Source organism: Sarcophilus harrisii, chromosome 4 (genome assembly GCF_902635505.1).
Source record: "Sarcophilus harrisii chromosome 4, mSarHar1.11, whole genome shotgun sequence".
Lineage (NCBI taxonomy): Eukaryota > Metazoa > Chordata > Mammalia > Dasyuromorphia > Dasyuridae > Sarcophilus > Sarcophilus harrisii.
This window is the reverse complement of record NC_045429.1, coordinates 387413767-387431528: the sequence shown is the minus strand read 5'-3', so window position 1 is coordinate 387431528 and position 17762 is coordinate 387413767. Positions and strand designations below refer to the sequence as shown.

At 33.2% G+C, this 17762-nt stretch overlaps 1 protein-coding gene across 16 annotated transcripts in view; it reads right to left on the bottom strand.

The window, feature by feature from the left end:
- ENAH (ENAH actin regulator) overlaps nucleotides 1-17762 on the bottom strand; it is a 121216-nt gene that overhangs the window by 56271 nt on the left and 47183 nt on the right. For all 16 annotated transcript variants that reach the window (XM_031967037.1, XM_031967035.1, XM_031967045.1 and 13 more), the window contains exons 2-3: nucleotides 5642-5807; nucleotides 2203-2380 (exon numbers count right to left, since the gene is read on the bottom strand). In XM_031967037.1, coding sequence (XP_031822897.1) covers nucleotides 2203-2380; nucleotides 5642-5807 — 344 coding nt within the window. The remainder of the gene's footprint in view (nucleotides 1-2202; nucleotides 2381-5641; nucleotides 5808-17762) is intronic.

The window sequence follows — 17762 nt, the reverse complement described above, 5'->3', positions numbered from 1 at the left end:
TTTAATATAGCTATATATCGCACTATATATTCCAAAGTAGCAAAGCAGAGCAGAGCAGATAGTTGGCAAGAGTTACAATAAAGAAAATCTGGATTTAAATCCTGCCTCTGACAAATATGGGAGTTCTGTGATTGTGGGCAAGTCATTTAACATCTCAATATTGACAATTGTGTCCCATATTATCAATCACAGAAGGAATTGATCTATATGGTGGGAAGAGTTTCAATACACACTCATGAAATCATAAATTCAGATCAAAAAATATTTACATATATATTTTTTAATAAGAAATTGGTACTGTTTTATTGCTTTAAATGAAAGCTAAAGTAAAAAATACTTTAAAAAAACTAGAGAAAAATTATTTCAATACAGTTCCTTCAATAAAAACTTTCTGGCTACTGATTTAAGTATAGAGTAGAAATTTTATAGTTAAACATGAAATAAATAAATTTCATTGTGAAACAACTAGAAAGTATATCCAATTACTAAATGAGTAAGAAAGAATTATTTTTTCCTTAAAATGAATCAGTCTCAATAGTATTGAGAACTTTTTTTTAGACATACTCTCAATTATTCCTTTGTTACTGAATTGTGCTTTATTTTCAGTTATTCAACTACATTTTTAGGTATATATATTTATATATGAAAAAATATAAGAAATTTAAAGTTTCTTGCACCCCTACATCTGGAGTCAATTTGGGGTGAAGGAGTGCTTTAAATAGAAACGCTGAATTTATGCCTGCAAAAGCTCACTAATTTATCTAGAAATTTTATAAAACATGTTCCTAGATAGTATTAGATGATACAGTGGAAAGTATACTAGACTTAATAATAAATTAATATGTACCTCAAATGATATCTGTGAGGAAAGCATTATATAAATCTCAAAGTGCTATGAGTTTTTGCATGAAGACAAGCGAAATATTTTTTCCCTATGTGGCAACATAGAATGATGTTCAACATTATGCCAACAAAGAAAATATCTGTAACCACAAAAGGTAATACATATGACAAGACAATACTTCCTTAGCTAAGGAAATACAGAAAAAAATACTGGAGAAAAAATTTCATTTAGATTTAATGTAAAAATATAAAAGTTCAAGGATACTTTGCTTCCCATTTTAGTTACACAATTAATTTTTTTCTCAAAATCAAGTGAATTGTTCTATTAATGAGGTCTAATGTTCTTAGTTCTTCAATTATCAAAAAGAAATTTACAAAATATTTATGGCCAAGAATTTAATAAAAGATATTTTAGAAATACTTTTTCATGCAGGATAACACATAAAATTTTCTTACAGAAAGGAACCACAGTAAGACTATTCTTTCTAAATAGAAAATTCAGTAAGGAATTTTTTGTGAAAATATATGACCACATGGAGTCCATGATACAATTTAATTGCCTGTGACTTATACTAGTTACAAAACTTTTATTAAATCAGACGGAACATAATGGAGGATCACACCGAGAGATGCTAGGTACAAAGACACACAAATGAATTTCTTAAAATTTGCTTTAAGATTTAATGGTATTCATAAACTATTAAAATTATGGACCTAGTAATGATTAATTCATTCTCTATCTCTGGTAAAATTGTACCATTAAGTCTCTATAGCCTGATTTTAAAAATGCAACAGATATGGAAATAATCACATGTAACAAGAGTTATTTTGATCTCCTTTATAGTTAACTTCTTTTTAAAAAATGTAGATATGTGTATGAAGCAGATAATTTTACTCCCAATGATTTTGAAAAAAATTTCATGTGTGTGTGAAATTTTTAGGTTTTCTCCTATATGAAAGTAGGGAATTATATTTATTCTGTGGTTCATAAATGCTATTCTACAAAAGAACTCAGAGAACCTTGATGAAAGTGAAAGCAAAGAAACTTGCTCCACTTTTGTTTATTTTTTGGCCTACAAATTTCCACACCAAAACTCTAATAAAAGATTGAAGTCCTAAAACATTAAAACATGCTCAAAATGATTTAAATTATAACAAATGATCCATAAATTTCTCTAGGAAAAAAATCAATTAGCAAATTAAAGTTTATCTAACTTAAACATATGATCAAAACAGTTTATTAAAAAAGTTTTGCTACCAAAAATGAAGCTGTTTTTAAAATCATAATTCAATTTAATGTAAATTTCACCTTTACATTGAGCCTAGTTACAAGCATGAAAAACCACTTAGAAACTTTACCTGCTTCCTGTGAATTTAACACTTCTAAGGCATGCATCATGGCACTTGCAAAGACGTTGGCATCCTCTTTACTGCCAAAGTTGAGACCATACACCTGTCTAGCATCTCGCCACTGGTGGAAGGTCTGTGTAGCTTGATTGTACTTCAATCCTTTAGGAATGGCACAATTTATCACGACCTAAAAAAAAAAAAATTGACAAAATCAATTCTGTCATTTAACAATGATTTAAGTGTCTACTATGTAAAAGACACTAATCCAAATAGAGAAAATACAAGACAGAGACCAAACAGACCCTACCCTCAATGAGTTTACATTCTGATGGGAGAGGAGGTGAAAAATCATACGGATATGATATGTAAATATGAATAAAACAAAGATAAAAATAAAGGGAGAAGAGCAGGAAGCATTGTCACCTAGAGGAAGGAAATCAAGCAAGACCTTAAGTAAGAGGTAGCACCTTAAGCTAAGTCTTGAATGTAAGTAAAGATTCCAAGAGGTGGAGGTTAAGTGTAGGATACAATCTGCGTGCAACGATGGGGGAAAATATGCATTTACCAACAGTTTATATCAGTGGTCTCAAACTTTTGTTTTCAATATCTTTATCCTATTAAAAATTACTGAGGATCTCTCCAAAGAGTTTTTGTTTATCTGAGTTATATTTATAGACATTTACCATATTGGAAATAAAAACTATTTTTGAATTTGTATACCCTCTAAAAAGGTTTCAGAGATCCCCAGGATTCTCTAGACCATATTTTGAGAACCACTGATTTATATTGTATGTGCCAAAAACTGTACTAGGTGCTAGTGATAAAAACAAAAGGAAAAATAAAAAAGTAACTTTTTAAGGAGCTTATATCCTAATGGAGAAGGGCTCCAAGAGAGTAAGATCAATGGATCTTACTACTATTTGAAAGGCTCTATAATATTACTTCCTTCCTTGACTTATTATGCAAGTTTGCCTAATTATTCCATCTCAATGCAAACAAGGATTGTATTGGGAACCAGCAATACAAAGATATTAAAAAGGACTTAGAAGAATCATTACCAATAGAAGCCTGATATCTGATACAAGGTACGAAAATAAATAACATCAAGAGATATTTTCCAAGAAACAAGTAGTTAAGAATTACAAGCAACATTTCAAAGGAAGAGGTCTACTATCCAAAAATATATGGAACTGATCCAAATTTATAAAAACAAGACTCAATCCCCAACAATAATGGTCAAAGATTGTTCTCAGAGGAAGAAAGCTAACCTTCAAATCACTAATAAAGATGGGAATAATAAATTAAAACAACTCTGTTTAAGCTTCATACCCATCAGATGAAAAAGATGATAAAAAAAGGAAAATGGCAGTTAGAGGAAAAATACATTAAAGCACTGTCAGAATGGTATGATATTCCAATTACTTTGGAAAGCAACTTAGAACTATACCCTAAAAGTCAATCAACTGTGACACACTATTAGGACTATATTCAAAGACATCAAAGAAATAAAAAATGTTCATAGCTGCCAATTATTGTAACAGCAAAAAACCAGAAACAAACAGATTATTTTGGAAAAATAGCAGAGGTCAGAAACAAAGTGAACATCCATAAACTAGAGAAAGACAGAACAAATTATTGCATATGAGTGAAATGGAATATTATTTAAAAATAAATAAGATGAAGGAGAACCAGTGAAGTTAAGTATGGACTAATACAAAATCAAAGTGAGCAGAACTTTAAGAAAAATATATACAATGACCACAATATTGCAAAGGAAAACAACTTTGAAAGACTTAAGAATAGTGATCAACATATGACCAATCAGGACTCCAGAAGACTGACAATGGAAGGAAGCATGACTTTCACCTTTTGGTAATCTATAACTGCAGAATTGGCCTCACATTTTCAGTGGGTTCTCTTTACTAACTACTTCTCTAAATCTAAAGATTGGGGTAAATTTCTATGGTGTAAAGTTCGTTTCTCTTCTCATTCCCCCTCCAAAACGTCTTTTTTTGTATTTTCATTATGTTCTGAAGCAGTCACATCAGTTCCAACATCAACAGTCAATCATTTAAACAACATGCTATGAGGCAGATATTGCACTATGCTAATCTCTGAAAGACAATTCTTATCCTCAAGGAGTTTACAGTCTAACAGGAAGACTAGACACACAAAAGAAAATGAAAGGAGTGATGAGATAGCAGGTACCAGATCCGAGTGGAGAAGTCAGATAAATACCAAAGTTGTGCAGCTGGGTGGGAAAGTAACAAACTTCCTACAAGTAACAAACCTCAGGGGTATTTTTAATGACTTATTATATAAGTACTCATAACCTCGGGTGTGTAATTTATCCAAGATCACTATTAAATCATAATATAAAGAATGTGGGCTAGATTTTACCAAATTCAAAACATTTCTGAGAAACTAAATCCTCATATAATACTTTCACCTGAAATCAATGCCAATAAATATTTATTAAGTATATAATGTGTTTTCAAGCACTGTACTAATCATAAGAAACACATAAGAAAAAGATAGCTACAAGCCTTGAAGAACTCACAATCTAATACTAAGAACAAATTATCTATAATAGATATAGTCATATCTATAGTATAGTGAAGCTTGTAATCTGTTTCCCAAATTATGGGAAATGAGGATTTAAGAGGTGAGGGGAATTGTAGTAATGATACCCCAAAAAGAGAAATAAAAAGATCTTTGATGTTTTTCAAAATGTATGAAAGAGAAAAAGAGGAGGGGCACGGGGCACAATAAAGTAACCTGATAATTTTGTTATATGAGTCTGGAAAAAAAGCAAACTGCGAATAGAATTGAGAGGAATTGTTTCATGAACAGTTCTCTTTTTGCATTCTACTTTATATAAGAAAATACTTGAGGTTTTTAGTAATTAAATTTAAAGTTTTTCAAAAAGGAGTCTTTTTTTCTTCAAAAAAAAAATTTCAAAGGAGAGCAAATTTACTCAAGATAATGCAGCTAATAAAGGGCTAGTAAAAATAGCAATAAAAGTTTAATTTCTATATGGTTCTATGGTTAGTTTTTCTATTTAAAAATACAAGTCATACTACAATAGTAAATATGGCTCTATAGCTGAAGTTAATTTAGGGTAATGGTTCTTAAAGTATGGTATAAATATTCTTTTGAGTTCCAGAAATGCTTTCAGGAAATCTGCAAGGTCAAAACTATTTTTATATTAATGCTAATATACTTCAATTTCATATAAATATCAACAGACATAACCCACATAAACCAAAACTCTATGGAAAGTCTTCCAATAATTGCTAAGAATATTGTAAAGGGTTCATGGGACCAAAAAATTTGAAAACTTTCATTTAAAGTACAGGTTACTACATCCATTAGAATTCTACTAAATAAAATAATTAAATAATTCCAATGTCAAATAAGAGATTAAGACTTTTTTTTAAGTCCTTACTTGATGGTCCTGAATCTTCCTTCCCACAACTCGAAATGTGTTATTACCAGTATGGTGATATATATGAACTCTGCTGAACCCAGTTGAGCCACCAGCCGGCACCCATTTCTTATTGGCATCATCATAAACCATCACTGCAGCTCTTGCTTGGCAGATACTCTGTTCACTGTAAGAACAAAAGTCATATATTTAATATTTATACATCAATTGACACAAAATTATAGAAAAGAGTATACAATATACAAAGGTGGTGAAACTGATCAAGAACCCAAATTTTATCAAAAATATTGATAAAAGTTGAAAATTTATTTTTCTATTCACTTACCAAACTGTATACAAAGACTTTTTTTACATTACTTATACATATATTCAACTGCACATGAAATATACATTAAGTATTTAAGAGTGGACAAACCCGCAACATGGTCAAAAAAAAAGAAACACAGAAAAGCTAGATGCATGAAATAGTATTCACTTGTGATACACTACTAAGTTAGCATGACTATTTCAAATTCATGACCACTTCAACTTGTAAACAAGTAAATTATTTACATCTTCAGTTATAGAGATTAACTGAGATCATATCATTTCATTTAAATTTTACTTCTTCCTAGAATGGAATCCCAAGTTTCCTAGGAATTAATTTTACTGTCAAAGAATTATGTGGAGCAAGGATTAAGTAATACCTGTAATTTCGGTACTTCAAAAGTAGATGAGGGAACAAACACATATTAGGGACTTACTATGTGCCAGATATATTATGCTAAACACTTTTTAACAAAAATTATCTTATTTGATCTCCACAACAACCCTGGGAAACCCTTTAAAACAAAAGTAACTGAGCCAGTAAGAGCTTAAGTGACTTGACCAGGCTCACACAAATAATGGCTAAGGATTGAAATGAATTCAGGACTTCATCCTCACTTTTGCTCCATGATCAGACTATCTACTTTTCTAGTTATTAAAAATTCAGACAAATTTTGTATACTTTCTTTTATATTTTCTGACCATTAATCTATTTACATCCCATTTACATTAGGAGCATGCACTTCACTGGCTTTTAATCATGCAACATGAGTACAAGCATATTTTTTTAATTTAAAAATTAAAATTTTTAATTTTTTTAAAAAAAGATTTATGCTTCAGAGATTAGTTTGGGTTCATAAGAAGCATTAAACAATTTCCCAAAGGAAATCAAGTCAGCTCTCTTTGCCCTATTATTCAATTCTTTTTATCTTACAATTATTTTTGAAGCATTTAACTATGTATAGAACATTGTTCTAGATCCAGAGTATAATACAAAGACAAAAAAGAAATCAATCCCTGCCCAGGAGAAGCCAATATTGTACTGTGGCAAGGCAAAATGTGAATAATCAATTCACCAATTATCATCCTAACAGCTAGCCATTAACTAGTTAGCACTTTAAGGTTGACAAAGCACTTTAGTAGATTAATTCCTATGATCTGAAAGAAATTGATCTATTCAGTGATTATGAGTGATTATACAAACAGCTCTTACAACACTTATACACAGTAGATACAGATACAAATAGAAGGGGAAGAAAAAGAAAGCTACTCCAGTGTCTTTGCTAAGAAAACCCCAAATGGGGTCATAAAGTCAGATGCAATTGAAATGACTGAAAAACAACAAATTTTTATTTCCAATATTCCCCCTACTTACTATTCAAGTATGTATTTACTTATACACAGTAGATACAGATACAAATAGAAGGGGAAGAAAAGGGAGGGAGGGAAGGAGAGAAGGAAGGAAAGTTAGGAAATGAAAGGAAGGAAAGGAAGGAAGGAAAAACAGACTGAAGAAAAATAATTAGAAGATATATACAGATTCAAATTTGACAACACCTAAAAGTGTCATAATGGGCAACTAGCCAAAATGGTGGAACAGAAGAAACTGGTTCCGGTGGAACAGAAGAAACTGGTTCCAGTATAACCAACTTTCTCTCATAAACCTTCCAGAAATATCTATAATAAAGTCCCTCTCCTGGTTAGGAAATCCAAGAGAAAAAAACCATGAGTCATTCTAACAGCTTAGCTCAGCAAAAGAAAAAAAGTCAGGAGTTCTTGGAATTCTAGAGACTGGGTTTACTGACAACCAAACACATGGACTCTTCCAATGGAAGGAATGAACCAAGATCTGCCCAAAGTTATGCGTCAAGGCAAAAACTGTTATTAGATCTAGCACAGAGACTGGATCCTGTGCAAAGAGCAAAAACTGGTAGCAAATGGGAACACTGTAACCAAAGCCAAAATCCCATCTCAAAGAGCAACCTGCACTTTAGTTATTGTGAACCTTTATAGTTTTCCAGACAGTCTAGTTAGCAGTCTACTGAAGATAGAACCAGTGGCAGATCCACAGATACATAAGTCTCAAACTCAGGTTTACAGAGAAACTTGCAGAGCTAAGAGGCAGGAGATGAGAACTTCTGGATGAAACAACTTTGGGTACACAAAAACTTCTACATTCCTAATCTGAGCCATCTCAGAGTAACACTATTCTCTTTTGATAAAGAAGCAGTAAGAAAAAATATAACATAAAATGTAACCAAGCAGCAGCACAAGAGATTGCTCTAGTATGAACAAGATCAAGAAGTAAAACTAGAAGAATGAGCTAAAAGAAAAAAAAAAGAAAGAAAATAATCCAATCAAGAAACTCTACTGTGACAAGTTAATAGATCATTAAGAGGCAAACTCAGAAGAAAAGAATAATTCCAAAACATCTACAAGAAAAGCTTTGAGAAAAGCACAGCTTAGGCACAAATTAAAATTGAATTTCCCAAAGAGATAAAAGCTAGAATTTAATAAGAGCTAAGTTTGTATAAATAAAATAAGAATGCTAAAAGGGAAAGCTGAAATAGAAATGAGAGCTATAAATGAAAAAATGGAAAGAAAAGTAAAGGCTTAGCAAAAAAGGAATAAAACCTTATATGAGCAATGAACTAATTCTAATTTTTAAAAAAATCAGAATAAACAAGTCACAAGGAAAGTAAGAACACTGAAAAAAAATAAAGTATGAGAAATCTCAAAGCAAAGACAACTGACCAGGAAAACAGATTAAGGAGAAAAAATTTAAGAAATGAAAAGCCTACCCAAAACACATGACCAAAGAGCCTAGACTTCATATTTCAAGAAATCATAAAAGACTATCCAGAACTCTTGGAATCAAAAGGCAAAAGAAATAGATTAGAAAGACTCTACCAGTCATTTCCTGAGAGAAATCCTAAAACAAAGGAGCATCATAGCCAAAATCAGAAGCTTCCAGGTCAAAGGAAAAATACTGAAAGCAGCTAGAAAGAATTCAATACTAAAGAGCAAAGGCAAGAAAGACCACACAGAATGCAGCTTGCATAACCATATATGATGGAAAGTTTGAAATATGATATTCCACAAAATAAAAGATATACGCTTACTACCAAGAATACCCAGAAAAAAAAAAAAAAAAGAGTATAACCCTATAGAGACAAGGAGAAGATGTTTTATATTGTAAACAAATATAGACCTTCCAAGTATTTGATTTTGTTTTAAATGAAGGGAAGTAGAAACTTTGAAATAAAAGCACAAGAATCAAGAGAAACATAAAAAGCAGAGAACATTCTTTACAGATAAACTATATACATTTTAATATAAAGAGATAATACATATGTCCCTGAAGAACCATATCCTTATCAAGGATCAGAGGGTCTATTAAGGCAGAAAGGGACTAAAAATGTTTTGTTTGAATGGAAAAGGAAAACCTAGTTTTATGTTAAATGAAAACAAGGGCAGGGGAAATTATCTCACATAATTTGGATGAGGAAAGCAGGTGACACTTGAACCACACTGTAATCCAAACTGATGAAAGCTGGATGCACTTCACCCAAATGGGGGAGGGAAGAAAAGCAAGTAAGAAAGGTTTAGACCTAAAAAACACTAACCACAAGAGGTAGATAGATCACAAAGAGTGGTTTTAAAAGACTTCCTTTAGGACCTGTATGTGCAAAAATGTTTGTGGCAGCCCTTTTTGTAGTGGCTAGAAACTGGAAATTGAATGGATGCCCATCAATTGGAGAATGGTTGAATAAATTGTGGTATATGAATGTTATGGAATATTATTGTTCTACAAGAAATGACCAGCAGGATGAATATAGAGAGACTTGGAGAAACTTACATGAATTGATGCCAAGTGAAATGAGTAGAACCAGATCATTATACATTTCAACAACAATACTATATGAGGATCAATTCTGATGGAAGTGGCTATTTTCAACAATGAAAGGATCCAAATCAGAACTGATCAGCAATGAACAGAACCTGCTACATCCAGTGAAAGAACACTTGGAAAATAAGTGTGGACCACAACACAGCATTTACACTCTTTCTGTTGTTTGCTTGCATTTTTGTTTTTCTTCCCAGGTTATTTTTACCTTCTTTCTAAATCTGATTTTTCTTGTGTAGCAAGACAACTGTATAAATATATATACAAATATAGTATTTAACATATATTTCAACATATTTAACATGTATGGGACTATCTGCCATCTAGGAGAGGGGATGGAGGGAAGGAGGGGAAAAGTTGGAAGAGAACTTTTTGCAAGGGTCAATGTTGAAAAATTACCCATGTATATGTTTTGTCAATAAAAAACTATTAAAAAAAAAAAAAGGCTTCCTTTAAAAGATGGAATTTTAGCTGGAACTTTTAAAAAGCCAGGGAAACCAGGAGGATTTTAAGAAATGATCTATGATGAGAAACAATTTACAAAGCATGACACAGCAAAAGAGTTCCTGGTAGCTTTTTCACAGAAATCATTGGAATTGGACTTACAACTAAAAAAGCTAGAAAAAGAACAAATTAAACACCCTCAAATAAATATCAAACTTGTAATTCTGAAAATAAAAGGGGAGATTAATAAAATTGAAAATAAGAAAACTATTGAATTAATAAATAAATCTAAGGTGATTTTATGAAAAAACCAACGCTATCAAGCACACATTTACATTCATCTCTACTTTTTACATATAAAGAAACACTATCAGAGTGGTTAAATTATTTGCTCACACAAGTATTGAGAATCAAAACAAAATCTAAATACTGCCAATTCTGGCCATGTTTTTTTAAAAACTGGCTTTTAAACTACTTGCTAAATGCAACCTTTGAGATGTCAGTGCCATGCCCTCACCTTTTCCCCAAGATAAGGAAAATACAGACATGGTGACTCTTTTTATGCTATTTCTCAAGGTTTCCATAAATACATTCTTTGATGACTAGAAAATTCGCTCACATTAACTTGCTGTTTCCTGAGCAAAATCTAACAAATGGTTGGAATATTTTCCCCCTGAATTGGTTCTATAATGTTGTACCCACAGCGAAAATACAAGAAGGGGGAAGGAGGAGGAGAAAGAGGAAGGAGAATTAGCAGCTACTATTTTTTTTTTTTAATTTAACATTTTCCTGCTTGGAACCATACTGATCTACCTGAAATCCATTTCATTATTAAGAATAAACAATGCTACTTAGAAAGATCCTATTTGTTGACATTTTTAAAAAACTGATCATGTAGACATCAAAAATTTCAGTTTTCTAATAATTTTAAATATGAAATTACATGTACATGACAAATTAAAATTTAATCCTTTAAGAAGGAAATGCAAAGCTAAATGCAAAAAAAAAAAAAAAAAAAAGTAAATTCAGATATGTAATAAGGCAATCGTTTGTAGACTAACAAATCACAGAAAAGATTTTTACTTTTTCTGATGGAAAACAAATATATATTTTAGGAGCAAAGAGCCAAAGAAGGTACACAAGAGGGGTTGACAGAAGAAATGAGGTTACAGAGGAAATGGGAGGGCATTGAATGAATGGCACAGGTAGAAAGGTTAGCTTTAACAAGAGAGAAAGCTGAGCCTTAATGACAGGCTGAATGAGCACAGAGAAGATCAGAGAAATGGAAATGAACCAGGATATGGGTTTTTAGATTAAGAGCTGAAGGGAAATCAAAGAACAAAACTATTCCTAGTCAGTCAATAGATTTTTAAGAGCCTACAAAGTGCCAGGTGCTGTTAAACATGGAATACAAAAGGAAGCCCCCCCCCCAAAAAATATATATATATTGTCCTCAAGGAATTCACAACTGAAAGGGGGAGACAATATGCAAACAAATATGAACAAACAAGCTACAATACAGGACAAAGAAATAATTAACAAGGAAGGCACTATAATTAACAGGAGTTGGGAAAGGCTTCCTACATGAGTTGGGATTTTAGTTGGGACTTAAAAGGAAGTCAGGGAAGGCAGTAGGCAGAGATGAAAAGAGAAAACATTTCAGCATGCAGGACAGAGTCAAGAGAAAGAAATCTTGTTCAAGAAACAGGACAGTGACAAGATTCTGGTGAGGAGTAAGATTAAGAAGCCTGGGAAAGGTAGAGAGTAAGTTATAAAGGCCTTTGAATTCTAGAACATTTTTGTATTTGATCCTAAGAACAATAGGGAGCCATGGAAGATTTCTTTTGGAGTTGGGTATTTTGACAGGGTTAGATGCGTACTTGATGCTTCAGAAAAATCATTGTGAGGGTTGAATGGAGGATGAATTTAAGTGAAGACATTTAAGGTAGACAGAAATAGCAGTGGGTTACTAGCAACAGCTCATGTAATGATAAGGGCCTGCACCACAGGAGTAGCTATGTCAGAGGAAACAATGGAATGTATTCCAAAGATCTCGCATGGATGAAGTTAGTAGGCCTGAACATCAGGCCTGGAGGGTGAAATATAGTAAGGTATTGGTTTTGCAAGCCTGAAAGACTGAAAACAAAGATGTTGCCCTGGGGGCGGGGGGGGGGGGAGAAAGGGAGGTTGTGCAGGAGGAGGAGAGAATGAAAATAATGTGTTCTCATAACAGAACTCATGAACAAGGTGAGTTTAAGATATTTAATGGAAATCCAATTATAAATATTTTATAGGCAACAGGAAAAACAAGACTGGAGATCAGCAGAACTGTTAGAGCAGGATAGGTAGATTTGAGAATCATAAATATAGAGATAATAATTAAACTCATAAGAGCTGAAACAGTTATCACCTAGTGAGAAGAGGCCCAAGAAATACCAATTTTAGGGGTTATGATCTGGAAGAATGGATCAAGCAAAGGAAAATGTGAAGTGATCAGATAGAAAGAAAAAAAAAAAAAAAAACTTAAGACAGTTTGGTATCCCTAAAACCTAGAGATAAAAGACTATGGAGAAGAGGGTTGTCTTGTGCCACAATTCTCTTTAATTGTCCTGACTCAGTTTCCCTAAATTGTCCCTGAATTGTTTTGCCTCAATTGTTCTGCTCAATCCTGCAAAACCACCCCTCCCTCTTAATGATCAGAATATTTGATGAAGATAAAAGATCTTATATTTTAGAATATTAAAATGCCTCTCCCCATCCCAATCTATCAGAATATCAGATACCATCTTATCAAGATGCCTCTCTGGTACCTCCCCCCATTATGTCATTCCTTCTTTCCACCCTTTCAAGAGTCCAGTTTCCATTCTCAGCACCTTGACTCCACCTCTGCCTCAGCCTATCCCCTGTAGCTGAGCCACATGTATATATGTCATGGAGCTCACACTGTTTGCTGGATTCTTGGAGATGATAGTCTCATTCAGCCTTGGGACCAAAGCATGGATCCAAAGGGAAATCTCTCCCTTTCAAATAAAATATTAAAAACTCTCTAATCTCTATCTTGCTTAGTTTCTCGGGCATTACAATCAATAGTGTCAAAGGTAGGGTGAAAACAAGAATAAGGAAGGATATCAATATGGATAGGCTTATGCTTATAGCATTGAATATAAAAGATGATGATTAGGAAATAGGAAAAGGTCCCTGAAAGGATATTACCTTTAGTGTATGGGGAATAAAAACCAAATAGATATGCAAGAGTAATGAAGAGGCTCATATTATAAAGTTATAACCTAATTATAGGATCACAGGATCAAAGCTGGAAGGAATTTTAGGAGTTATCTGTTTCAACCCCTTTAATTGAAAGATGAGATTCAGGGAGATTAATAGCCTTGAGTTAGGTCACATATGAAGAAGCATATGGCAGAGGAATAATTCAAACTTGTGTTTGTCTATATATGTCTAATATGTCAAAATATATGTCTATATGTCAAATATGTCTAAAATGTATTATACTGCACCACACTGTTTCCTACCCCTTTTTCCAGAGAAATGTTCTCCCTTGATTTTCTGGGTGACTTCTCTGTTCTGCTTGGTGAAATGAAGGTAAAAGCAAGTAGAACAAAAGCCTCCTAAGTCTAGTCCTTCCTCAGATTTAATTTCTCTCCTTAAATTCCCATCTATCTAAAGACATTAAATGGACAACAATATGCAAGTAGAAAAAGCATGGCATACCCAGAACACAAAAGAAGCTGGTTATGATAAAAGGACAGTTCCATGTTAAGAAAACACTGGCAGTAAAAGGATTCAAATTACAAAGGATGTTGAAAGTCAGGACTTTAGAATTGGTATGATAATGAGTATGACTGTAAACAATAAAGAGAATGAACTGAAGTAGGAAGACCCTAGAGGTAAAGAAACCAATTAAGAGTCCAGTGGAATAATCTAGGCAAAAACAGAAGGGCTGGGGGGCAAGTGATAGGGAGGTTTCAGATGGAAGAAACATTATGGAGGTACAAAAATATCTAACAATTGACTAGTTATATGTGATGAAGCAGAGTAAATAGTCAAAGATTACAATAAGGCCACCAACCTAGAAGCCCAGAAAGGTGGTGTCATGGAGGCCAAAGGGGAGTGGGGGAGGAAGGACATGACATTTGCATGAAATATAGTCCTAACTGAAAATTAATGTGTTTAAAACAGAATTTGTTAAGCTATCTCAACTGCTAAAGTATGACTCAAGATCAAGGGACAGAATGATGTTGGAAATAGATCTAAGAAGAATTAATTAGCATGAGCAGTTTAATCCATGAACTAATGTGGTCACTCCAAGAAGATATAAAGAGAACAGAGTAAGGAGTTTAATACAGAACCATGAAACCAACATTATTTGATATGGATGAACCAGCAAAAGAAACTCAGAAGGAGAGATCACACAAGTAGGGAGAAACTAATTTCCAACAAGGCCAGAGGAATTGATATTTAAAAGAGGGTGACAAACCCCCAATACAGGTTAAGAACAATAAAAATTGAGGGAAAGCTTAGCAAATTTGGCAATCAAGAAATTAGTGATAACTTTGGGAAAAGCAACTGCAATCCAGTAATGAGGTCAGAAGTCAGACTACAGAGGAACAAAATGAAGAGACTAAGTAGTTCTTTCCCTTCTCTCAAGATGGCAGACAAAAAAAACCTAAAGTGATCCAGAGGAAAAGAAAATCAAAAAGGGAAAAAATGAAAAGAGAATGAAAAAGAAAAAGAAAAGGTGATAGAAAAGTCTAGAAAGCATTGAAGTGGGAACCCAGTTCTGACCCGAGGGATTGGTAAAAATTGCAGATCTATTCTCAGTGAGCTATGTACAAGTGGAAATCCACTACCCACGTTTAGGAAAGAGAGAGAGAAAGTGACCACTAATATCCAGGCACCATTCTAATCTTGCTTACTGGCTACTACTAGGGCCCCTTTTTGCTTGGTGACTGGACCTCTGACCCCCAATCGTGTTCCTCTGCGAAGGACTCATCAGAAACTTGTCATGGCCACCTCTACCAGGGTGTAAAAATTCCAAATCATCTTACTAATACCTCTTTCAAGAAGCTCCGCAAACCTCAAGACCGAGGAAAGATTTTTGATAAATAAAAAGAAATACAAGATCACAGAACAGTACAAGGCTGATCAGAAAGCACTAGATTCAGATCCTGCTGAGAGAGAGAGAGAAGAGAGAAAGGGGGATGGGGAGAAAGAGAGAGAGAAGCAACAAGTATAGGCAGTTTTTTCAAGTTGGATTTGAGTTTTTAGTTTGTTTGGGAGAAAGTAATTCAGAATGATAGCTTGAGAGGAAGACAAAGACTAGTTAAAGTTTTTCAAAGATAGTTAGATCTGGGTATGTTTGAAGGCAGGAGAGAAAGAACCACCAGATGGAATCAAAGGCACATGTATAGGGGGTTAGCCTTGGCTAAAAGATGAATCACTTCACTGTCAGAGACTGGTACAAAAAAGAGAAGAGGAAGCTCATGCTTAAATAGCTCTATTTCCCAAGTAAAACCTAATCTGAGCTAAGGAATAGAGAAGAAAATAGAAAAGAATATTTGAAAAAAGTTTTTAAAAAAAGATTTTCTGAGCAGTGAGTAAAATTCAATTAGGGAAAATAAAAACTGCCATGCTACAGTAAGGATTCAGTTGAAGTTAGATAATGTGAAATTATAATATACCTCGTCATTGGGTATAGTTGGGTAACATTCACCAGTTCCAGAGAGTAGACATATTAAGAAATAAAAGAAGCAGAAAAAGGAAATAATCAGGACTAAGGTTTCATGAGGGCTGAATAGCAATACAAGGGGTAAGGGTTTCTAGAGTTGAACTAACAGTCACAATAGACTCATAACTGAAGAAGAGGGAAAATGAAGTCAAAGTCATAGCAGGAGTAATGAATGGCCTAAAAAAGTACTGAGAGAGAGGGATACTAGAGATCTAATGGGTTGAAGAAAAATAATCCATAAGAGATAGAGTAAGATGATATGTAGATAAGTTATGGCCACATAGAAGAATGTAAGAATTTATTATTGGGAAAATGGAACACTTAGGAGTAATGATAAGGTCCAAAATGTGTCAATCCCTACATGAGGCTGAGATGGAATGAAGATTATAGGATTTTAAAAGAATGAAGACTTAGTAGATTATCAAGTCTGAGATATTAAAATGTATGGTACAAAGTGCAAAAGTCGTTATATCAACTTATTTGATTATGCATTTAACAAATGTATTACATACTTAATATGTATATTCAAGAAACATAAAATGTTTCTTGAATGTTATGTATATATGTAGCTATTTTTCAATGGCTTTGTGACAGCCATTTTTAATACTAGGTCTGTGCTTCAGGGCTGATGGCAGTTAGAAAACTACAACAGAAAGCTCTTGTCAAGAAACTGCACTTCACTGATATTCAACCTCAGACCATCAAATTCATTTTCACAGAAGTCAATTGTTATACACTCTTTTCCCGCTGTACGTGAATTCTGATACTCTTTCAATTCCCAAATAAAATTTCACTTCCTCTCAAAAACCTTCCTTTCATAGTCCTAAACAATGATCTCCAAATATCTTGACTAAAATCTGTTTTCTGTACCAAACCGTTCAACATTTAAATACTCCTATCTCCCCAATATTGTAAATGCTCTCTCCCGCTGAATCTCATAATTATCCATCCCTTGCTCTCTTTTCAGTTTCAGAAAATTAAGGCTATTGATTGACTGGTTGCTGATGGTGACATGCTTTTAATAACATTCTTTGAAGGAAAGTTATTGTGAGTCAAGTTATTAAGATTGGTGAAGTATTTTTGGTATCATAAGCAACCTAGAAAACACATACAAGAAAATGAAGATGCTCAATTTGTAGGGGAATTAAGATGATTCGTATTTTGAAATTCAAAGGTAAATTGCATTAGGATTTTGTGAAAGAACAGTAAACTTCAATATGTTCTAAATTTCTTGGCTTACTTTAAATCTCAGCCTTTCCCAATCCTAAATCTTAGTTCCCTTGCCTTTCTTCTGAAAGTAATCTCAAGCCTTTTTGTGTACATATCCTATTTATACACACATATGGGTTTTTTGTTGCTGTTTTGCCTCTATTTTGTCAGTACCTTGTACAAGGCTGGGGAGAAAACTGGAAATTAATAAGATCTGCTGATTGACTGCTATTTGTCCATATTCTTTGACTATTTATTCATTGAGGACTTCATATGAATGGATACAAAACAGGAAGATTTTATATAAATTTGATATAAATTGGACTGAGTTCTTTCACAGCAAGGACTGAGTTATTTTGGCCTTTTTTACATTTCTAGCCTGAGCATTTTGTTTGGCACATAGTAGGTACTTAATAAATGATATTTAACAAAGATACAACCGGTATTTTTTCCTCATATCACCACATAAGCTTTTTATCCTAGAAGCACTCACTCTGTTTCTGAAGAAA